The sequence below is a fragment of the Pseudopipra pipra genome, chromosome 16 (genome assembly GCF_036250125.1).
Source record: "Pseudopipra pipra isolate bDixPip1 chromosome 16, bDixPip1.hap1, whole genome shotgun sequence".
NCBI lineage: Eukaryota > Metazoa > Chordata > Aves > Passeriformes > Pipridae > Pseudopipra > Pseudopipra pipra.
This window is the reverse complement of record NC_087564.1, coordinates 6,515,840-6,539,487: the sequence shown is the minus strand read 5'-3', so window position 1 is coordinate 6,539,487 and position 23,648 is coordinate 6,515,840. Positions and strand designations below refer to the sequence as shown.

At 39.5% G+C, this 23,648-nt stretch overlaps 1 protein-coding gene across 1 annotated transcript in view; it reads left to right on the top strand.

Moving 5' to 3' along the window:
* Nucleotides 1-972: 972 nt before the first annotated feature.
* Nucleotides 973-23,648, top strand: part of LOC135423377 (uncharacterized) — a 63,553-nt gene continuing 40,877 nt past the window's right edge. The window contains exons 1-24 of the mRNA XM_064673572.1: nucleotides 973-1,418; nucleotides 2,230-2,367; nucleotides 3,145-3,334; nucleotides 4,334-4,461; nucleotides 6,830-6,933; nucleotides 7,316-7,481; nucleotides 8,231-8,413; nucleotides 9,109-9,261; nucleotides 10,524-10,668; nucleotides 12,605-12,763; nucleotides 13,522-13,640; nucleotides 14,204-14,485; nucleotides 15,475-15,630; nucleotides 16,101-16,285; nucleotides 16,734-16,916; nucleotides 17,773-17,864; nucleotides 18,050-18,219; nucleotides 18,514-18,673; nucleotides 19,736-19,815; nucleotides 20,922-21,102; nucleotides 22,161-22,316; nucleotides 22,507-22,640; nucleotides 22,761-22,919; nucleotides 23,175-23,355. Of these exons, the coding sequence (XP_064529642.1) occupies nucleotides 1,038-1,418; nucleotides 2,230-2,367; nucleotides 3,145-3,334; nucleotides 4,334-4,461; nucleotides 6,830-6,933; nucleotides 7,316-7,481; nucleotides 8,231-8,413; nucleotides 9,109-9,261; nucleotides 10,524-10,668; nucleotides 12,605-12,763; nucleotides 13,522-13,640; nucleotides 14,204-14,485; nucleotides 15,475-15,630; nucleotides 16,101-16,285; nucleotides 16,734-16,916; nucleotides 17,773-17,864; nucleotides 18,050-18,219; nucleotides 18,514-18,673; nucleotides 19,736-19,815; nucleotides 20,922-21,102; nucleotides 22,161-22,316; nucleotides 22,507-22,640; nucleotides 22,761-22,919; nucleotides 23,175-23,355 (3,985 nt within the window). The 5' untranslated portion in view covers nucleotides 973-1,037. The remainder of the gene's footprint in view (nucleotides 1,419-2,229; nucleotides 2,368-3,144; nucleotides 3,335-4,333; nucleotides 4,462-6,829; nucleotides 6,934-7,315; nucleotides 7,482-8,230; nucleotides 8,414-9,108; nucleotides 9,262-10,523; nucleotides 10,669-12,604; nucleotides 12,764-13,521; nucleotides 13,641-14,203; nucleotides 14,486-15,474; nucleotides 15,631-16,100; nucleotides 16,286-16,733; nucleotides 16,917-17,772; nucleotides 17,865-18,049; nucleotides 18,220-18,513; nucleotides 18,674-19,735; nucleotides 19,816-20,921; nucleotides 21,103-22,160; nucleotides 22,317-22,506; nucleotides 22,641-22,760; nucleotides 22,920-23,174; nucleotides 23,356-23,648) is intronic.

The following is a 23,648-nucleotide window of genomic DNA, read 5'->3' as shown; positions in this document are numbered from 1 at the left end:
TTTATATTAATCAGGAAGAACTTTGTGTTCCCCAGCGTGGGCAGTGGTATCAGAGTTCAAATGAGAGTACAGGCACATCTTCTGTGAAGTTCTTTGCAGGACTTTCATAGCTGTAAGAGCAGTTGTGCCTCATTCTTTGCAGAGAAGCCAAAAAATAGAGATAGCAAAGAAAGCATTCAGTGAAGCTTGGCTACTGAAAATAATTATTCACATGAGTAAACCTTATTAGCATTTGCCTCAGCCTATTGTGAACATACAGTAGTCTGGCTTGTCCTCTGAACACGCATGTAATTTCCACAGATAGTAGCAAAAGCAGCCACAGTTGCCTAGGAGTTCAGAACCCCTTATCCCATGGGCCCAGTCTCTTCCTCTGGAAAGACTTTATCCAGATGTTGGTGTGTTTAAAGTTTACCTCTCACTCTGTGACCCGGCTGATGAGATGAACGATTAGTTCCACAGTTAATGGGCAGGTGAACTGTCTGTCTCCCTGTATGGGAGCTGAACACTGGGCTACTGCAGAATTCTTCCTTTGCATGGCTTGTTTTTCCCCACTTAGAGGGGAATTATATGGTTAAAGTACATTATATAAGGAGTGAAAATCAATGTTAAAAAGTGACCTCTTGCAAATGTAGAAAGTACTGTGTACTCTGGGATAGCAAAAGCAGTTAGGGAGTGTACTGATAGCAGAGGTGGGGGAACAAATTTGGGATAAAGCCCAGGTATAAAGACCTAGCAGAGCAGGAAGGTATGAGTTCATTGGAAAGCAGTTGTTCTTGTGTATGACACCTGAAGAGACATAATGTTACTTTGCAGTTCAGACAGGCCTTCCAATGCCAAAGGTACCCTGAATTATAAAATGGAATTTCTTTCCTACATTGAACAAGAACATTAAGTGCATTCACTTGTAACATCTAATAAAAGCAGCTCCAGGTGAATTCTTTACAATTGTGTCAAGGATGCTGTGATTATCTTGAGAGGATTTATTTTTAGGGTTTTATGAGGGGTATTTTAAGGACTCCTAGGGTCAGGGTGGATTTATGAAGAATAGAGGCATGCTACAAAGAGTGGAGATACAGAATGAGACAGATCCATTGTGGAGGAACAGCTCTGTTGAGGAATCTGAGCCTGTCATAGACCGACTTGCACTATTCAAAGCAAGAAACAATAAACTATTTTATTGCAGGGGAATACTAGAACAGCATCCTCTTCATTTTTCTTTCCATGATGGGAAAGTTCTGAAGCTCTGCCCTGTGAGGAGTGAGCAGCCCTGGGCACTGAACATAAAACGAGGCATTCTCAGTGTCCTGCAGACAGCGCAAGCACCCGCTGCCGGTGCCGTTGTTGAGGAGGTGAGACCATCACTACAGTCATGCTCTGAACTCACTGAGGCCCTTGGACATGCTAAGTCTATTCCTTCTGTGAATAAATAAAGTTTTTTTCCACTTGGTTCAGCAGACAGCAGCAGTCACCCAATTGTTTTTTGTAGTGGATGTTATAAATTCTCATTCTTGTTGAATCCACTGCTTCGTTACCAGGGTTGTAACGCCAGGGCTGTTCTCTGGGGAAAATATTATATTCATTATTCATGGTTACTTCTCCTTCCTTTTTTTCATTAATTTCAGGAGGCTTTACGATCTGGCTTCTTGGAGTTCTTTGCAATTATTTTAATGCTTAAGCTCAAGTTCTGCTGGGTTAGACTGAAACAATAGGCCAGCCTACCCTGCTGTCACCTGTGTGTTTGCACGAGTGCAGCTGAGACACCTCAAGGGCTCTGGTTCTGTTGTGAAGAGCTGTCTCTAGACTGACCTTCAGCATGATGTGCACTACCTCATTCTCCTGCATGTCAGTGCTTAAAGGGATTTTCTGCTATAAGGCTTGAGACATCCATATGTAATTAAATTTATGCTGATTAGTAACGTTCTTCTGAATTAATGCTTCCCTGTACAGCCACAAAACCTCAACTGAAAAAGCATACAGCTGTAAATGATCTGATTCAGAATAACACAGAGAGGTTAAACAGATCAGCAGGCCCTGGCTACTATAAAGTTTGACCAGGGTCTTTAAAATTATTTGCCTTTTCACAGCTTTTGTGGCAAAGCCAGTGTTCTGCCAGGGAGAATTTAGGTCTCTGTTGTTACTACAGAAAAGTAATCAGTAAAATTAATTGTAATAACCCACAATACCTCCTTGTATTGCATGTGTGATTCAGCAGTGTATGTTTGTTACTAGGTGGACATTCTGGGAATATGCCCAACCAAGTACCAGCGAAAGGGTCCTGTTCTTGTAAAGACAAGGGACTTAAACCTCTGCTCCCATCGATATTCTGGTTTTACTTCTGTGCAGTCTGTTGTTCTTCCTCATGTGTCGGTGAGTTTCAGGGGAATGACACTGATTATTCCACGGGACCTTTTAGCTTATTTGAAGAGTGTATGTCTGCCCAAACTTGAGTCCTTAGCAAAGAAATTATAAATATAATTCTGCCTGAAATGCCTGTTATTTACAGAATTTGTTTTCATGCCAATTTGCACTGTAATTGATGAATGTTACAGTATAAAGGCAAGAGGTTCTTAGGGACCTGGATTAAACTCTCATTAAAACATGTTATAGTGATAAACTGAAAGTGGAGCATGGAAAAGGGGAATAGAGAGATGTGAACAAGAAAAAAACACATTAGGAAAAGAAAGTTATTCTTTTGAGAAAACTTTGGAAAGATAGGAGCTTTTCTAAGAGCCAGACTTGCAGCTTTCCACTGTTGACAGCAAATACAGTCAATGTTTGTATCTTATGCCATTTTATTAGGTGGATATTACTTGTTTCTTGTATACTAGCTAGTTGTAGTTTACCAGCCTTTTGCTTTTTTCAGCTCTACTGACCAAAAAGAGCTGCTGAACACTGAGGCTTTGTGAACTGAAATGAATTGAGACCATTTGATGTCGAAAGTTAGCAGCAGTTGCTTTTCAGTGATGAAAAGCTAGACTGAAAATAAAGAGCACGTTAACCTCCCCAGGCTGGGCACTGTCAGAGGTCTAGACAAGGGACTGCAGCTATCCCAGAACTGGAATCGTCTGCGAAGCTGGGAGAGGAAGGATTGGGAGGATTAAACAGGTCATCAATAACTTTACCTGAAGTATCTGTTCTTCCCAGTCTGAGCAGCAGGTCCTGTCTTCCAAACTGGAATGTGTTCAGAGCATTAAGGATGGAGTCCTGGCAGAGGCCAGATGCACCGAGTCCGACCGTGTGACGCTGTTCCCTCAGAAGGGTGGTGGGACAGACACACAGACACAGTCCTCGCTGCAGCTCCTTCAGTGGGAAGCAGACACACTGCACAAAAAAGGTTTCTGCTAAAATAAAATAAATTTATTTCCTAGAAAAGTCTTGGGACTGTGTCTTGCCTGTGAGAACTCTTTGCCCGTGGTATTTCCTCCAATGTATTAAATGATTTGGAAGTGGGTGTTTTTACAGGCTGGGCTGAGCTGTCCCTTCTTCAAGAGCTGGAGCCTGCCATAACAAAGCAGGGTGGGTCTCCAAAAATGACTTTCTGTAATGGCCAACTCCTTTTTGCCTACTTTACATACCTAGTGCCTTGTACACAGAGCATCAGCCTTCCTGTGCCTGTGGACAATTCCTAATTATTATGCAAATGGGTCCTAATTAATTGTAAGTCCTAATGGAACTGACACACCACCTCTGAGAACTGTTTTGACTTTTTCTCCTTCTTTGCTCTGCGTGCTTCTCCTTAGGAGAATGATTTTTACAACAAGCAACTTGCCTGAGGAAAGATTTTAAAGTTGGGCTCTAAATGTTGAGAAACATTTTGTATTATTTTTGTCTGCTTCTAAATAGTTGGATTTTTTTCTTTAAAAGGAAACACCAAATTTCCAGGATGCCTTTTGTTTATAGTTATGCCAACATAAGATGACAAGATTCTTCCCCAGGAAGAGATTAAGAGCCAAGCCATTTATTTTTCTTGGCACCCAGATCTCCTGTTGATTTTTTGGGAGGTTGAAGTGTGGGATGAGTGATTAGATGACATTGAATGTAATGTAGCAGGGGCATTCTAAGAGGCATACTGATGGAAAGTAGGACTTTTTTCATGTGTATCTTTGTCTTGTTTCTCTGACTCACACAGGTCACAGTTATCTTTAGATTTTATTCTCTTGTGTTCTTAAATTCAAGCTGGCTGCAGGCATTTATATTATATTTACTGGGACTAGAGGGACTCTTAGAGGTAAAAATAAAGACTCAGAGAGAAATTTCCTCCCAGCATAGAGGATTAACCACAGCAAATGGCCAGCAACCAGCAGATCTCTGATTTTTCCTTATGTCTTTCCAGTGGACTATGAGGATCTGTACGTGACCAGCATTCTCTATGAAAGGGAAGAAATGGAGAGGGAGGTCAAAGGAAGGGAAGTGACTGAACTGGTGTGGAAGCTTTGCTTAGCACACAGTGCCAGTTATGAGGTGAGCTTTTATACACAGCCTCTGTTTCCCTTGAGTCTCTTTGTGCTCTGGGAATTCTCTTACACAGATAAGAGGTGACCAGGAGAGCAGCAATTTTGAAATACTGAAGCAATTCATTGTTTTGGACGTTTTTAAAATGTAAAATTAGAGAAATGCTTTGAAGTGTTGTTTTCCTATATAAACAGTAAATCAAACCACGGTGTCAAAACATCATATCTCTTGTAAATGCTCATAGGCACAAGGGATGTTAACTGAAAGCTTCATGCCTAGCATAGAGGGCACTTCACCTTCCTTTATCTAGAGCAAGTCCCAGGTCAAGGAACAGAAGCTCTTTGCTGGGGTGGGACACAGATACTGGGAGATGGAGTAAAGGCTCTATGGGACTGGAGAAGAGTTCACTGCTGGATTACAGCTCTGCAGTAATACACTGTGTGTATTCACCTCTCTCTTGTCTTTAGCTGTGATTAACAAGCACAAATAGGCATTTAATATGTGATGTGAGACTTAAGGGGAAGGCACAATGCCCCGGGCTCAGGGGAAAGCAGCAGGTGGCATTCCTGGGTGGTGGAGTATGGGATAGGTTTCTGTTTCTGAGTTACAAGCAAGTCTGCTCTGTCTTTTAGCTGCATGCTGTGGAGATTGGGGCTATGGAGAGCTAACAGAGCCATATATATGTTGGTTCTTGCTAAGGTAGAATGGAAGCAGACTCTTTTGGTACTGTAATGTTTAATTCTAGGTGTCTACCAGTGTGACAGCAGTATATAATGGTGTTTAGGCGCAGACTAGAGGGCTACTCACTGGCTGGAAAATGCTGAAAGAAGAAATTACTGCAGTGGATCTGAGAAACTTTCTCTAAATTCACCCATAATTCATTGTCTTTGAAAGAATGGTAGACGATTTTTCCCAGTAACAGTGGGATGTCACTTCTGCCTCCAAAGAGGCCTACTGGCTCCATGTGTGGGAAATTTGTTTAGTAAATCACTAGGATTAGCACAAGTGGCTGCTGTCTGTGCCACTGCCTAAAAGAGAGGTGAATTATTCATCATATGCCTGCCCCAGCACAGGGTTCGATTGGTTGCGAACCATTTCCACTGTTTCAGGGTGTTCCTTCTGTGTTACAAGACATTTCAAAGAGAATCTTTATTATCCCTCATTTCAACCAATAAAACGTCCTTTGGGCCAGGAAAGAAGTTATGGGAATGGCCACAGGTTGCTTGGGAGACAGCTGCTGTTGTTCTGCGTGTACAGCTTGTTTGTCCCCTTATTGTTTGACTCTGAATGAGGTGAGATTATGCATTTCTTTCAGGACACAAAGCCAAGAATAAGTGGAAGGGAAAAATCCCCAACTCCAGGGAAAACAGTGAAGGGATGAGAAAATGGAGGTGGAGGCTGTCATTTCCAAGGAAGCAAAGTCGTTGTTTAATTTTTTAATGCTATTATGGAACAAGATTGAATTTCAATGTGGATGTAGATTAGCTAATGGACCATTAAGTGAACAAGCTACATACTGACAAAGAATGGAAAAAGGGATGGGGAAAAGGGACCCTCACTTGAGAGAGGCTTGAGGATCACATCACTTCTGCTGGAGGCTGAATTTCCATTTGACTGTCTGGGTTTTGATGCTTGGTCTGTAACTCCAGTGAATGCACTGTGTGTGCATTAGGCAGGGTGTGCAAGAGTATGTCAGATTTGCTCTGCCTCACTCCTATACCCCAGTCTGACCCAAAAAAGGTCATGATAAAGTTTTTTCTTTCTTTTTTTTTTTTTCCTAGTAAGGTATTATAGTTACTAGCTACTTCTTGATTGGGTGTAAAGAATATCATGTTTATGCTTTCAGAGGAATTTTTTTTTTTTCAAGTAGAACTATAACAATTCTGCAGATAGAAGGAAAAACAAGCTTCTAAGTGTTGTCCAAACCTCAGCTAAATGATCTTTCACGCAAACCTAAGACTAATATAAAGTTAGGTTGACCATTGTTTCATTCAGTGTTAAAGCTATGTCAGCAGTTCTGGCCATAAATCAGGATCTTGCTGTGCAAACTCAGAGAAGATTATGATCTTCTTCTCTTCTGGGTTGTAACCACAGTGTTGCATTTGGGTTTATTATTCATTTGTATGCCAGTGGTGTGCATGGTGGTCACTGAGGGACTGACTGATATCCAAAGTGAAAGCTCTTTCCCTGTATGTTTGCAGTCTGGACAGAAAAGCAAGTGAGGGAAGGAATGTAGGAACAAAGGGAAGAACAGGGGGTTTGCTCTCAGGTTAAATTGTAAATCAATGGCAATGCTGGTGTAAGCTTGTTGTGCTCTGTTCTCTGAGGCTGGTTTCTGCACAGCAGAAATATTACACCTGGTTCTGTGCACTTGCAGACTGCAGGCCTTTTCATGACCCTCGTGTTTGAGCTCCGACATCTCTCTCTTGAGGCCTTAAGAGCACTATGGCAAAGATCTTCATTTAAGTGCAGAGACAACTGGTAAGGCTCCTTCAGTAATTGCATTCAAAAATTACGTAGTCACAAAATGTTTCTTTCCTATCTAAAATAGTTCAGTGTTTTAAATCTATGCCCTGATGTTGGATTTATATTTGGAGCATTTTAAAGGAAGCATTTGTATAGCAGATCTTGTTTCTGTAACAGAGGGATGATATTCTCTCCTCACTGAATGACTGTTGTGTACAAAATAGACTTTCCTGTCCCATGCCTATTCCCACAGACAGACTTCCCGTTTCAGAAGCAAGGGGAACAGGAAACCTGAGTCATGGCTTAGAGGGAAATCAGTGCTGCTGGTTTTAATCAAATTGATTCTTGAGTATTTTGTTCATTTTTAGATTTGCTGTACTTTTTTCTTGTGTTACAGGCAACCATTAATAGATGCTCTCCCATCTTGTGCTACAGAGGCATGTGTTGTCCTAATGAAAGAACTTGTGGCTTCTGGAGAAGTCGAGGAAGACAAAGTAGAACATTTCTTCTGGTCATTTGCATTCATTCCTAAGCCCACCTCGGGCATGATTGAATCTCTCGCTGTGAGTGGTGTTGCTTTTTCTTTTTTAATTTGTCATTGATCTCATAATCATGGTGGCCCATAATTTTTGTGTTTTACAGTAATAGTCTTTTTCATAAATATATACAAAACTCTGTCCAGGTAATTTTGGTGGTGAAAATACTGGCTATCTTTACCTGGTTTCCAAATGAGGAAGCAGCTTGATTTGCATCTGTAGCCCAGATATTTTAAAAAAATTTGGGGTTCACAAGCACTGGTTGAAGTGGTGGGATTTTCAACAGTAACAGGCTTTCTTCACACAGAAATTAGGAATTATCAGGTTTATGGGAGAGAAAAACTAATTTTCATTTAAAAATGGGTAAACTACCCAGGATTTACTGAGCTATCAGTGGTTTTCATTAAGTATAGAGGTGGAACTTAGAGAAATTGTGTACTGGTGAGGGTTTTACTATTTGGAGGCTCCAGAAAAATAGTTTAGATTTGTTTTTACACTCCTTCCTAAGCACACAGGGCATGATTTCTTGTGAAAAGAACCGAGGTCTGTACCATGTAGACACTAATTTAGCCCATATGTGCAAGAATTTTCTAGTATATCTCTGCAAGGTTGTCCTCTTTTTGTTGTTTGCTTATGTACTTCCTTTACAGACTGTTTGAAAATACCATTGTTGAGATTGTGTTTTACTATGTAAATATTTTGATACATTTCTTTTCTGTGGTATGTTACCATAGCCACTCTCATGACTTCTCTGTTCTTTTTGTGCTCGTTTACAGCCTTTGCTGGAGTCACCCAGAGCAAGCCAGAGCTGCTTCTTGGGAGTAACTGCTCTCCTACACAGGTTTTGCTCAGCTCACAGCTCCTGTGATGATGTACCTGCTGTGCAGGGTGTGCTGAGGATTCTTGGGAAATTTTTGGGAGGAAACTGCACTGTGCAAGATTCAGAACATCTCAGTGAGGTATTGGCCATACAGAGGCATATGATATAGTGCTTTACTCTTCTGTACCCTTTCTGATCTAGAACTTGTTTGATGAAAATGGCATTCATTGGATTTCCAGAAAGCCATGAATACAAGCTTTGTAAATTGATATTCTTTGCAAGGATGGGCTGATGAAGTTTTATAATCCAACAAGTACAACCTATCAGCATGGGTGTTCTTGTTGTGGAAACAATACCCAAACTTCATACCGTTGATCAGTATAAAGAACACTCATCTGTTGACAAATTATTATTTTGATTTGCTTATTGTGCCCAAAACTCCAAGACAAATCAGTGAAAGTTCAAAATATCTGTGATCAGAAGGGACAAAATATCAAAGTACTTGAAGAACTTTTACAGGACATCAAATGTGTGAATTCTGCTTTTCCATTGCAACACAGGCTTTTAATAATGTTTTTGTATTCCACCAGGTCTAAGCCAGATTCTACTTACAAGTGCTAAATGGCATTAGAATAGAACAGTGCTCCATATGTGTCTTGTCTTCCCAGTGAAGCCACAGTATAGCTGGTACAACAGGGGCTGCAGTAAACTCCCCAAATGAGCAGTAATCATTTTAAACACGGTTTTGCACAGAAAATGTTGTTGCAATGAAATTTAATGTAGAGCTGACAACACATGAGAACCCTTTTATTCCACCTCACTCTGCATTTACAGATGCAGCTGGTGTTAAAAGCCGTCGGGAACGCGGGACTGGCAGCGGCTTCGCTGGCTCCTGTTCTGAGCTCCTGTGCTTCCCTGAGCAGTAATCCCATGGAAATCCGCCTCGCTGCTATGCAGGCCTTCAGGCGCATTCCCTGCTCTGTCAGGGTAAGTGATTTATTGCCAGCAGGTGACTTCCTGGCACTGCTCCAGAGTTTTGACTTTTTGGAATAGCTATGAAACACACTAAGAGATAAGGAACAAGTGCAGACGTGTTCCAGCAGAGCCCCTCTGCTGCTGGAGAAGTGGGCAGGACCCCCGGATGAACAGACCTCTGGTGTGCTTTGCTGTAGCTGAGGTAACACATCCAGTGACTGAGGCAGTGTTTGTGACTTCTTAAATAGTTACTTCAGTTGGGTAGATTATGGCTGAGAACCCACAGTACTTGATTCTTCCCATAGTCTATTCCACTGTATCATTCCCTGAAATATAAAGTATTAAGGTGAGAAGCTTGCTGTGATTTGCAATACGCTGTCATAGTTAGAACAGTTTGTTAAATGATTTAATGGAGGAAAACACAAAATTTGTTTATCTCAAATAACTTGATGCTAAAAGGAATGGCAAAGCCAGGAGTGCTGGCCTGGGCAAAGCTGGCAGCCCTGCTCCAGAAGAACAAGAGGTTTCACGTGGACTTGCACTTGGAGAAGTATTTTTCTGTGGTCTTTTAAAATTTAATTGCAGCATGGATTGGCATAATTCATTTGTTCTGTAGTTACGAAGCTTGGTGTTGATCCTTAGACCTGTTCAAAGTATGAAGTCTATGTGTTATCATACACCCCACCAAAAGAACTGCTAAACTGACACCCTGTGGATGAGCCAGGGGGTGTTAAATACTAATAAAAATGTTACTACTATCAGTCACCAGTGTCTTAATTTGTGGCAGTTCACCTAAAAATTCATATTTGTTGATACTGGAGAAATATTGAATAGAACAACTTTGCAGTCCTGCTTTTTGATTGAGACCAGAACTAATGATCTCAATAGCCTGTGAACAAAAATGTGTCCATCGCTGTCTATGTCTGAGCTGTGGCATGTGAGAGAAATATAACAGCCAGGTCTGCCCTTCGGTGAAATAAAAACACCTTCAACAGTTGTGCTGGCAGGTGAGGCTCTGTGTTACAGAGTCCTGTATAAATTACTCTGTGTAGGATTCAGAATTCAGGTCATAATGACAGTTTATTCAGGAAATTTGTGGATAAGGTAGTACAGAGAATATGTACAAACATCTGTATACATATTGCACAAAGTGACTTTGTCAGATGCAAAGCAATAGCTGTCTCAAAAATCCACCTGGACCTGGAAGTGCATACATGAGGTGTTCTAAGGGAGTAAGTTGTAATTGTCTTTATTTTTTCATCTTTTCCTCTTAGAATGATATTTTAGTTCAGTTGTATCAAGCAACCAGCGAAGATGTGGAAATAAGAATTGCTGCTTATTATATGGCAATGAAATGTCCACATGAAGAGTTATTTAAACAAGTACAAAAGACTTTGCTGAAAGAAACATCCAGCCAAGGTTAGCCAAGCAGCTACTAGAGTCTGACATGTTCTTAAATGATACTTTTAAAACATTTGTTTTACAGGTGTAATGGTACCAATCTGTAGAAAATTTTATTTTATCTTTGTAGATTGCTTTTAAAAGATCGTTTGTATGATTGCAACAGTTTATATTGAAATTGTGATATTGTCAGTTTAGCAGTAGTCAGTAAGGACTGAGTTTTCATAGAATTAATTCCCCCTACTGGCAACATTTCATTAGTTGAAGGCTCTTGAGGAAGATAGGTGGAACATCTTTGTTGCTCAGCGCATTAGAAATACAAAGGGATAACTGCAAATTGCATTTTATCGAGAAAGGAGTGGCAGAAATAATACTGCAATATTCTAAAATGGCTTCACCATGTTTAACAGAGAATACCTCTAGACTGATCCTTTGCATTTAAATCTGTCAAGCAGAAGCAAACACGAGAAGGGTCTCTGTGAGGTTGTCTGCAGGCTGATGAAAGCAGGCTCTGTCTGCACTCAGGTGTGGCTGGGTCCTGGCCAGCTCCACATTTGAAGCTGTGTATCCATTTTACCAGGATGTGATATCCTGCAGCAGTTAGGAGTTCAGGCTCAGCATTATGTTCACCTGATGATGCGGTTTGTGGTTTGGAGGGCACTTGTTCCCCTCTGTTCAGAGTTCAAGCAGAGAGAAATTGCATCCACCTGCAAAACCCTGTCGAGGTGCGCCCTCAGTGACTCTCCTCCCTGTGGCTCCATGCAGAAAATTTAATCTGTCTGATTTATGAAGGAGCTCTACCAGTCCATCCAAAATGATGTGTGTTTTAAACAATTTAATGCAGTACTTATGAATTTTTGCCGTTTTCCTTCCTTTGTCTTTTGTTGATGTGACACCTAAATAATTTATACACTAAACTTTTGAATAACAGGTACTTTTGAGGGCATAGAGCACATGTTAGTTTTTAGTTGTCACCTTCAGAAAAAGAAATTTGAAAAAATGAAGTTGTGTTGTGCAAAATGTAGTTATATCAGTATTCAGTGTCTGGAACCTATCTTTTATCTTCAGGAGACAAAAAAGCCTCTGTTTAAGAGCCAGACTCCAGAACACATGGGATATATTTGCCTCCCACAACACAGCACATATGTGGCCAAACCATGAATCCACACAGTGTCACACAGAAATACTAATTCTCAATCACAATTGTTTAACTGTATGTGATTTTTTTTTTAATTGAAAGACTTTTGGACCTCTTGTACATTGCACAGAATAGAAAGACTCTTCATCTTGGAATGATTTCTTTGTTGTATGACAGTTTTCTCTTATAAATCCAGCAATGTTGTTGCTGATGTTCGTGCATTAATCGATTAATAGACCTCCTGGTATTTGAAGTTGCTTAATGCTTGCCTTTAAAAGGCCATTTTTATTCCTGCTTGTAGTTTTTAATGGTTACTTTAAGATTTGCATGTGCTTGCTGTCTATCCCACACTTAAATTTTATTTTTAATGTTTCAGTACACTGGGTCAGTGATTTTTCAAGAACAAAATGAAGGATGTTGCCAAAGTTAAAAACCATCTCTAATTCTGTTACATTTCTTTAAATTTAGTGTACCAGATCCTCTGCAAACAGTAAATAAATAGGTTATTCTTATACCCTTGCCCGCCTAGGATAGCTGAGAGGCATAAATGAAATTAGGGAGTGAATGGTCCCTCACATACCATATTGGAAAGAATAAGACAGTATTTCAGTAAGTTTACTGTGATAAAGATGGGTGCATCAGACTGATTTTAATTGTGCTGAAAAGGAATGAATTCAGTTGTGGTCAGAGGGGTGGCTTAGAATTAATGCTGGTGTAAATAAATGAAAATATTGTCTGTATCTGTTTCTAAAACTGCTTTAATTTTTCTCTAATCTCCAAATGCTTTTATTTTTTTTTTTTTAAACAAAATTTAAGTGGGTTCCTTTGTTTGGAGTCACCTCTCTCAGATCCTGGAGACAGATGATCCACTGAAGGAGCACCTTCGAGATTCTATTCCTGATGAAATCCTTAGCAGAGATTTTGAAAGGGAGACATGGAAATACTCCTCATATTCTGATGTCACGTTCCACTCAGGTATGTGGAGTTTTAGAACTTAGTGCTTTGTAGCTTATGGATTATTAAAATCCCACATGGCTTTTCTGACCCTTTATGTGTTGCTCCATGTTTAATTTTTATGACTTACACTTGCATATCTGGGTGCTATTAAGCTGATTCTGGTCTGACCTTAACTGGAGTATATGAAATGTAATTCCAGCAAACCAGACACCTTGAATCTTTGCCTTTTGTGAGAGAGGAGACTAAGAACAATTAATTTTAAAGATTATTTTTGTGAACACCAAATTTGATTCCTTCCTTAGTGAGCTTCCTTTGCAGCAACAGGGGATTGGGATGTATTTTTTTTCTCCTGATTCATGTGCTTGCTTCCCTTTGTATAAGAAAATATTTAAACTATTTCCTTCCTATTTTACTATCTGTTCATCATTTGTTTTCAGTGCAAACACTAGATGATACTTTTTAGAGTAACATTTCAATTTTCTGTCCACTTCTTCCTGTGCATTTGTGTATGTTATGTATTGTGAATGCTCTTCTTTTGATGTTAGTGAGATAAAATCCAGTAATATCCAGTAAATATGGAATTCCAGTAAATGGAAATTACTTACAGTAATGTCTTTACTGTACTAAAAAGTTAAATAGTTCCCTCTACTGACAATGTTTTATTCAGCATCATCTTAACGAGCAGAGTTACAGTTTCCCAAAGAACTATGAGTTTTGCACAGTATATGAGAACAGCTGATCTCCAACTGACAGACATCTGGTGTTCTCCATTGCAGCTGGTGCAGGTGCAAATGTGGAAGCATCAGTGGTGTTTTCTCCTGCATCTTTTCTACCACGCTCAGTCATGACAAATCTGACCGTTCACCTTATGGGACAGGCTGTAAATCTACTGGAGGCAAGTTTATGGGGTTTTTTTAACTGTGGGTTTTTTATCCCCCTCCTCAAGGGACACTTGATGTATTGAAGTAAAAATAAGTGTTTTCTGTTTTCCCATTGCGGTTGCTTTAGCAAGGTGTGCTTTTCACTGCTACAGCACAGTTGCCCCAGACTGGTGACACTCCTCTGTATAAGAGATTTAGTCATAATAAGAGCACTGTCACTCTACTGGTACCATGAACTACCCAAGAGAGTTATAACTCAGCTCTTGTTTAATACAGCTCAAACTGTCCCATCATGTGTAAATGAACCAGTACCCGAATGGAAAAGGATTTTTATTTTGGACTGAGTTTTACATAATCAACCAATTAATTTTTGTGGAAAGATTTAATACTGAAATATCCAGTACTGGATGCTGCATGAGGTAGAATGATAAACTTTGTAGGCTGCTGGGATCTGGTTTGGCAAATCTTTCACTCTTAGTTGCATCTGTTTGTATTTTTTAATTTCTGCTTATAGAACTTGACATGGCTTATGCAGGTCATTGCCAGGCTTTCCAAGGCTGTAATTGCTTTTCCCTAGGTTGGTGTACGATTGGAGAATGCTGAAAGTCTGGTACAGAAGGTTTTTGGGCAGAAATCTGCTTCTTTCAGTGACTATTTTTTTGGAACCACTAATGAAAGAAGCCACAAATCAGAAAACCCAGTGGAAACAGCAGAGAAGGTCAAGCAGAGGAAGCTGAATTTGAAGCGATACAGCCCTGCTGATCACCTTGTGACCAAGAGTGGGAGGCCAAAGTTGAGAAAAACAAACCAGAATTGTCTTGGTAGAAAGTACAGTAAAATGAGTGAGTTAGTCAAAAAGGTAACTGACTCTGTAGATCTTGGAAAAATTAATGACATTCCCCAGTTAAGCTGAGGGCCTCATCTTGCACTGGACTCTGTTACTGTGACCCCTTTGCATAAAGCACATGTGTCTTGTTCTGCTCACTTGCAGGAACTCAACAGCTGCCTAAAATACAAAGCAGCAAAGAGCCAGATCTTCAGTTTTTCAGGTTGCTCTATTGTCTCAAAACAATGATTCTCAGCCATGGGAGTATGTTGCCTGTGTTTTGGGCTTCCTCTCATTATTTTGAGCTCTGATCCCCTTTATACTGATGTCCTGTTGTCTATTGACTGCTTTGGCACTGTAAACAGCTGCTTGATGTTAAGTTCCTGTTGTTTGTGATCTGACTTCCCAGTTTGATGTTGGATGTTACATTGACCCTTTGTGAATTTACCCATATTTGAAAAGAGCTATGTTCTATGTACATAACAGGAAAGCTCTGAGAACTGACTTCAGTTGCTGATATGTTAGCTGGAAAACTTGGGGACCATGATTTATACAGTTTGTCTTAGATCATCTCTCTTCTTGGGGCTCATCTTCTTCAGGTGTAAGCTCATGATCATGTGTGTTGCTCTTGTATTGATGCATAAGGGGGAAAAAACGCAAAATCATTACTTCTTAGCAGTTTATTTAGCAATCATGGCATCCCTAAAGTTGCATTGAGATTGCATTTTTCAAAGCTTCACCTCTTTGTGGGTATGGATTGCAATACTTCTCCTTTGCCAGTCATCCTGTGACTGGACATGACCTGTGTTCATAGTAGCAGTCAGCTTGTGTGGTGTGGAGCTGAATTTTAGCTGGAAAGAACAGGTACTAACCCAGGGCCTTAAGTGGTCTTGAAGTATTTGTAAAAGGGAGCCTAAAGGGAGTCTCTTTACTAAGAGCCTGCACTGAGGAATTGTCTATTATGAGTTTGAAAGGAAATTATAACATCATTCTCTTTGATTTCTTTCTTTATCACATGTCAGTTCACTGAGAGAACGGTGAGAAAGGAGACACTGAAATGTGAGCTAAGCATGAAGATCTTTGGAAATGAACTTACCTTCTTAGATTGTGAAGATTTAAGAAAACAAATGAACCATTATTCCTTAAATCTGGCTGAGCTGGCTGTCAAACTTCTGAAGGTAAAAGGAACCCTTTTTCTATTTGAAAGTAAATATCTTGAGAAACTACTTTCTGACAGATATGCAAAAGATACAAAATATTACTTATTGTTTCTCTAAATTGAACTCTAAAAAGTCACCAGTGTATATTTGGTTTAAATATTCATTAGTATATTTACATTCAGTACATTAGGCAAGGATTTGTTGTGTCATCTAATGGCTCTTATCTCTTGCTTCTCTCATTAAGCATTCTTTCATGTTTAAATGAAAAATAATTCTTTCTTTAGCTGGGGTAGGACTAGTGTCTAACTCATGCCATGGCCAGATGCAGGCTTTGGGCTGCTTTCTTCCCAATGTCCCAAATCAGCTCACTTAAAAGCATTTTGGCAGCAGACAGATGCAGTCAATAGTTATAACTGGAAAAATTGCTGAATGCTGACTTTATTGTGCAAAATAAAATTCTGGGGTTTGTTTGTTTGTTTTCACCACAGGGTCAGGAGGTCCAGTTTAATAAAAGGATGAGTTTGGCCACTGAAGAATTGCAGTTTCCAGCAATTTCAGGCTTTCCTGTTCAGCTGGCAGTCAATGCCTCGGCAGCAATCAACATAAAAATCAAAGGGAATGCGGATTTCAAACAACACTCAAACTTCTTTCTGAACGGGTATATCAAGCCAAGGTAATAATTGCTGCACTGTGTCACTTCCACATATTCCTGATGTCAAGTAGCAATTCCTGATGTGGAAGTTTTCTGTGAGTGTCCCTTGTAATCAATTAGGAGATTCCTGAAGAACAAAAGCAGTCTGAATGGTGGCCATGGTGTGAGGGCAGCAGTGTTTTCCTGTCCTGCCTGTCTGATTTTGAACTCTATTGCTGTATTTCATGCTCAAGTCTTGGTTTAAATCCCTTACTTAGGATATATAGTAAAACTATACTTCAATTCATATTAGAACATGTATGTCTGTACATACAAATTTTTCAGTTATTTCTGAAACAAAATAGCTCATTATTTTAATCAGAGAATATATTGTGTTACAGCAGCAAATGCTTATTGAAGAGGTTTAAATTAAGTGCTTTAAAAAGAAAATGCTTTTCGTAGAAGGATATGTCTCTGAATCTTTCAACAGTGCATTTGTTCAGCTTTCTGTGCACATGGGAACTGTGGGGACTGTGGGACAAGCTGGCCTAGGCTGGTTAACAGGAATGAGGACATCTACTAGTCTTGATGGGGGAATCCAGGTGAAAAAAGGGCAAGAGCTCAAAGTTTTCTTGAACACTCCAGAAGAATCTATGGAGATAATTAATTTCAGGTAAGATTAAGCAAAGGCATCACCAAAAACAGTAATCACATTAACTTTCTGGAATCAGAACTGAGCTGACAGGCTCATTAATAGGGAAGAAATATATTTTGTCAGAAAACAAACTGTTTCAGTCTGACTCATAATCCAGATCTGTCATTCAGAAAAAAAAGAAGGGGAAATTATTTGGTGCATTTTACATTATTTTACCATAAAAACACACATTCAAATCAAAGCTTTATGATAAAAGATGTAAAATATTTTTTTTCATACTCCTCTGTTTCTTCCCTCTGAATGCCAGTGCTGTCTCTGGAACTTTAGTGTCCGAAGAATCTAGTTCAAGGTACTAAAATGGTGGAGGAAAAGCTTAACATTGCTTCTGCAGATGGCATTCAGCAATACCAGATATAGAATGCCATTTAGGGAGAAATTTGGAGTATGGTAGTAACAAGGTGTGCTCAAACCCTTCTGGTGAGTTTTTAGTGAAGTTTTGAGGTTCTGAAAGAACTTCAAGACTGAAACAAAACTGGTGTCCATACATAGCCCAAGGGAAAACAAAGTCTCTAGAGGCCAGGAAGTGAGTGGAGTTCAATAAGCTGACCACAGCAAATTGCTCAGAACAGAGAAATCTAATACTGACTGTGAAGAACTGCAGATGAATTCTCAAGACAGTGACAGGTCACACATGGAAACTGTGGATAAAAATCAGTGCTAATGAGTAGAAATCTAGACTGACCTTAGCAGAACTGCCTATTTCTTGTTTTTCACATCTGGGAGAAGGTGGCATATAACTGAGAGTTTTCTTTAAATGTTGTTGGAACTTCAGCATAATTGTTTTTAAGTGACTGTTCACAATTCTTGGTTGTAGCTCTAAACTCTACTTCAGAGGAGTGGATGAGACAGAAGAAAGAGATGTTTTCCAAGACCACACAGACACCCAATCTTGCACCAGGGAGGAAGGTGAGCCCAGCTAATATGTTTGTCTCAGAAAACCTGATCATTCTGAAAGATCCAAATCAGATCATTTTATTCAATAGAGTTCATTTTTTATATACTAGTTCTAAAAGGTCTTCAGTGCAATGTTCCCTTGCATGTTTTCTTTGTTTGTTGTTCTAACTGGATGTTCAACTGTTGTCTTCCACCAGTGTCAGAGATTCTTGGCTGGCAGCTCTGTTCTGAAATGTCATACCCTGCCCTAGCCAGTGGTTTGGTTTTCCCCCTCACTGGACCTTCGAGAGTGGCTGTCATATTAACAAAGAAAGACAGAGGCCTGCAGCAGTACGTTGTGGAAGCTGCATATAACTATATCCCTCAGGTACCTGTGGTGTGTTGTACTCTGGCTTTAGTTTGAGTTTATCACTCTGGTGACAGAGTGGTATATCTCAGTACTGCATATTCAACCAGCTGGATTTCATGGTTTACATTATCATTAATTCATTCCCATTTTAGTGGGAAAATATGTCAAAACCAAATTACAGATGCTGATAGTAGGTACATATTATTTTTGTATACAAAGCACCCCACACAAACAGTCTGTTGTCTCAGTGTCATAGACTGTTTTGTAATTGCCTTGCCAGTGACTAATGTGGTTGTCCTTTCTTTCTTCCAGGAGAATTCATGGATCCCAAATGAAGCTGTCTTTCGCTTCTTCATTGGGACTCCAAAGTCAGACTTGAAAAGGGATGTTGGTGTTGATCTCAGTTTTAGTGTCCCACAGAAGAAACTCAGAATCCAGTTTATACAACCTAAGAGAAAAATCGAGATTGATGGTAAGTAGGTTTTTCAACTAAGAAGGTGATCATCAATTAATATCAGTTAGGAGAACTTAATTAGAATTAGCTGAGAAATATTAATATATTTCAGTCAATAATCTAGTGCTGAAGCTGCATTTTTGTGTGTTAGGCATTCAGTTTACTGCTTTAGGTAACACCCATTCCCAGGGGATTTTGCATCTTGGTTAACACTATGTTGCACAGTCAGAGGTTCAGTACCTGGTTCATAAACCCATGTTAGACAAGAAAGCTGCTACCAGAGTTGGTGAAATTAAGGCTAAGGAATGTGGTTACCTTGAGCTGTAGTCTTGTACATATGCTGAACTGGCCTTACTATTTTGATTTGCTGTATTCTTTTAGTTATGATATGAAACTACTTGTTGCCAAATCAATGAAGTAGTGACTATGATATTGTTGTGCATTCTAATGAAAAGGAACATTTCAATCACAGTGTAACATAGAACACAAAGTGAACAAATGTTGATAAAATATAAACTGATAAATACATGGTAGGAATATAGGCAAGATATTTCAGCTTCTTTGACATACTGGTCAGGTGATGTTTTGTGTTGATGTATTCTACCAGATCACTTATTTAGAATTCGCCCCTTCATTTATTTTTGTTTTTTGATCCTGGTTATTTTCAAACGGATTACAAGGAAGATTTACCTTCACTGTGCAAAGCTTTGTGTACACACTGTTCTGAGTTCCCGAAATGTCTCCACAGCACAACTTATAAGTTTTAGCACAGACCTAAAGGAAGTGTATAAATCAGTTCCAGAATTAACTTGGATTTTTGGAGAAAGCTTTGTTGCCTCTTCTCAATTAATAACCTCAGAATGTCCTTTCAAAATGACAAGTGTATTCTGAGAACACTTTGAAAAATGCCTGTGCAAACTCTGATCCTAAATTTTTTCCTTTGAGCTGATATTTATTATGTTTTTACTCTGTATATATATTGTTCGTAACAATAGCAACTATCATCTTGGGTACAGTTTTATGAAGCACCACTGAACACCGTGTGCCCAGAAAAAGTAAACAGTTTTATTTTTCTCCAAGGGAGGATTGAGTTTTCTAAAAATTCACGAATTGGACACCTGGAGCTGATAGTGGATGACCGAGACGTGTATTACATTAAGGTATGTCTTTAGTTCATGAGCAATCCATCAGAGAAATTACCAATTCTCTTTTTTACATATTTTTGAGATAGACTCGGTGTTAAATGGCTGCGTTTTAAAAGCTTTTAAAGCATGGCTTCTGCAAGTCATCTAAAGCAATTTTTTCACATTCAGATATATTCAAAACCTTGAGGTTCCTTGCAGCATAAATTCAGTAGAGAAATTCACACACACTCCTGTGGCCTTTGGTCACAAAATTTTTCAGACCTGTATTCTGACCATGCATGACTAGTTCTGAGTAAGCCCAGGCTAATCTCCTCACTTCTGTGGACTCTGTAGATGTAAGAATCTCTAAGGTATTGTTATTTATTACACAAATTGGGGGGGGCGGGGGGCAGAAAAAGCAAGAGAATGTCAATATTTGGATGCTGAAATGAAAAAGCAAACTAAAATGCAGTGGGAGATAATCACTGAAACTCTGCTGACATTTTTGTTTAAGTTCCAGGATATGAACAGTTTTTTTCATTATGCAGTTGATCCCACAGCAGGATGCCATGTCTTATGTGAGCCTCCAAAGCCAATTGGTTTCAAACACTCTGTTTTCCTACAGTGAGCATGTTATTTACCAGATTTTTTTTTTTCTAGAGTAATATTTCAACAAAGACTTTCTGAATGTTTCTCATGAAACCAAACACTAATTAGCATTGCAGACTGTTGCATTTGCATCTATTTCAGCCTAAATCTGTGAGACTGCCAGTATTTTCAGTAACACCATATTATTTTTTGGCCCAGTGTTGCAACATTCTTAGTGGTTTCAGTCACTACTAAAACCAGCAGGAGCTGAAGGAAATAGCATCTCACAGCACTGTGATTTTTGTGTAACTGGAAAAACAAATCCATCCTTCCTCCTCATTATTTACTAATGGCAAGTTTGATGGTTTGAGGGGAGGTGGAAGGTCATTTGTTGGGTGTATAGAAAAAAAACCTTTTCTTTCTCTTCTTGTCTCATTTCTGAAATGCCCAAGTCTCTACTTTTGCTCTCTCAAAGCTTGATCAATTTGTGTTGTTGAGTGGCTTGGTGTTTGATTTTTTTGTTTTGTTTTGTTTTGTTTGTTTTTTTATTCTAGGGGATGACAGATTTGCAGGTGCTGAGTGGAGAGCAGAGATACATGACCCAGCTGGAGGTAAAGCTGATAAAGCAAAGCAGTCCTGTCATTCTGTCAGGAAACATCACTAAACAGCTTGGCAAGAAGATAGCTTTCTCAGTGTCCCTGAATAATTTATTGAAGGATGCTGCATTTCTTTCAGGTTAGAGGACAGTAAGTATTTGACATATAAATGCAAGTTCTGGAGCCCTTATATGTTAGGGTTGCCTGGTTATCGACACCTATTCCTAAAATTCCTTTCAAATCAGTAAAGACTGCTTTTTACAATTATTACCCTTGATCATAGAATAATAGGAATTACAAAATACATTTTTAAGTCTGCTTTGAATTAATGTTGAAGAGGGTGGAGGAAATAAGATATAAGGAATCACTTAACAAAAACATGCCAAACAATATCAGCTATTAAGACATTTCCTGTTTTCACTTTTGTTAGTATGGAACAGTGCAGAGATGTGCATTTGTAACTAAATGTTTTTTAAGATCTGTAGTTCTAAAAATGTTGAAACTTTTTTTTTCTCACTAGCACACTAAAAGGAAAATATAAGAGAAAGGTATCAGAAAGGGCTTTACTATTTGTATAACATCAGTTCATTAAGAATTAAATAATTACAGTGGAATAAATCAGTAATTTAAATCTAAGGCTCTCGTTTTTTCTTTGGTATTCCTTACTGCAGCCTCCATGTGGCAAAGACATTAAAATGTCATAGGATTATGCAGTATTTTCAAATAAAACTAGCTTTTACACAATGCAAAATGCCAGTTTGGTTTTTGGGAGGTGATCTCTTGGTGAAATCCTTGTCCTATTGCGTGGATTGCCGGTGACTGCATCAAAACCAGTTCTGGTCCGAGTTCAGACTCAGTCCCTGAGAACTGGGCTGCACCAGTAATGCTACTGCAGAGCCACAACCTTGCTCTGACTCTATACAGAGGTCAATATCCCCATGTTCACATGTTAGGTCTTGGTTAATTAAAAGATCAGTCTGTTAGAAGCAGTATGTGGTACAGGCTCTCTGTGTAGCGGAGAGAGATTGAACATCCAGCTCTGCCTCTTTTTTCACCTGCTCACTGCACGAGGAGTTTGTCGTGGTGGGGGGATACGGAATGAATGCAGTTGTGGTTTTCCCCGTTGTAGCATTCCTTTTACTAACTAAACTAACTTCAAGTCCTACCACTGCATAATCACTTCTACTCTTTTTGTAGCACTTCTGGAGAAAAAGGTGGATGATAAGCTGAGACAATACTCTTTGGAAGGGGAGACCTGCCTTCCAGGTGTTCTTGGAGCTCACGTCATCGCTCTTCTCCAGCAACATGAGGGCCTGTGGTCTCACAGTTTGAGGATAAAGTATGGGATCCTAGGTACACTGGAAAAGAAATGTGTGCTTTCCTTTGGATTTGTAGGATAAATCAGCAATAGCTGTAAAAGTAGACAAATCTCACTCGAATGTTTTTGAAAAATTGAAGCCTTGAAGCCAGTACCAGACTTATAGTTTTGAAAGTTTACTTCTGATTTATTTGAATTGGTAATTTTGTGGTTTAACTTGAACAGGAGAGGCAAAAAATCCTCGTCATGAATGCAGTATGAGGCAAAATATTAAAGTGGAGACAGGTGCACATGGAGTGTACAAAGTGGATATTGGGCACGAATTTCACTGTGTGCAGACTCCAACCTACAATCACAAGGTAAATACTGGCCCAAGCACTTGTGTGCTGAGTGTCCTTGTGTATCTTATGTACCGAGGGGCTCAGCACATGTAAGAGAAAGCAAAATTCACAGGAAAAATGCAATTTTCTGTTCTTCAGGTTCACCTGAAGCATGAAGCGAGTGCATCTTGGCTTTCCTCCCAAATGGAAGTGAATTATGGGAAACACTGGGATGAAAAAAACAACAAGAAGAAACTGCTGATCAGCCAAGCATTTAAGAACAGTTCCAGTCCATCTGTAGTCAGCTATTTCATGGAGGTAATCGTGATTGTTCAAGAGTAAGACCTTTACTTCAAATATCCAACAGACAAGATAAGAAAAACAAATTTAAATTTATTTATTTATTAAGACCTTTTTTTGTAAATATGGTATGTTTTAGTAATACAAGTCAAGTACCCAGAGCAGAGGCAGAAGCTGTGACCTTCCTGCTACTCTGTGTATATGTGTGTTAAATTAGACAGTTCTGAAGGTGGGATCCTGTTTTTATTTAAATTTGCTTCACTTGTTTTCCAGTTTGCCCTGCAAGTCCTGGAAAAGCAGGTGAATTACAGAACCCAGCTGCAGCACTTGCACACCTCTAAGGTGTATTTGCAGAGCAGCACCAACTTTGAGGTGCAATACAATGACCACATGCCATTTGTGGCTGGGCTGCAGTGGAAGGACGCATCCAGAAATGGCCTGAAGAAGTGGGAAGGTGAAGTACCACCAACCATTTCCACCTGGGATTAGAAAAGCAGGCATTGGAAGGTGCTGCTGGGCTTTTCTGAGGTAGTTTTGCATGGGTGTAACAGAATGAGAGAGATGTTGGTTGGAAGGGAGAAACCATGAGGTTATCCAGCCCAGCCTCCTGCTCAAGTCAGGACTGGTTTTGTGGCTTTGTCTAGCTGAAGTTTTTGAAATCTCCAACTTCCCACAGCCTGGCTGGCTGGCCTCTTCCAGCAATTCCATTTATTAACAAACCTGCCTATGTGTTACAGTGTGCCATAT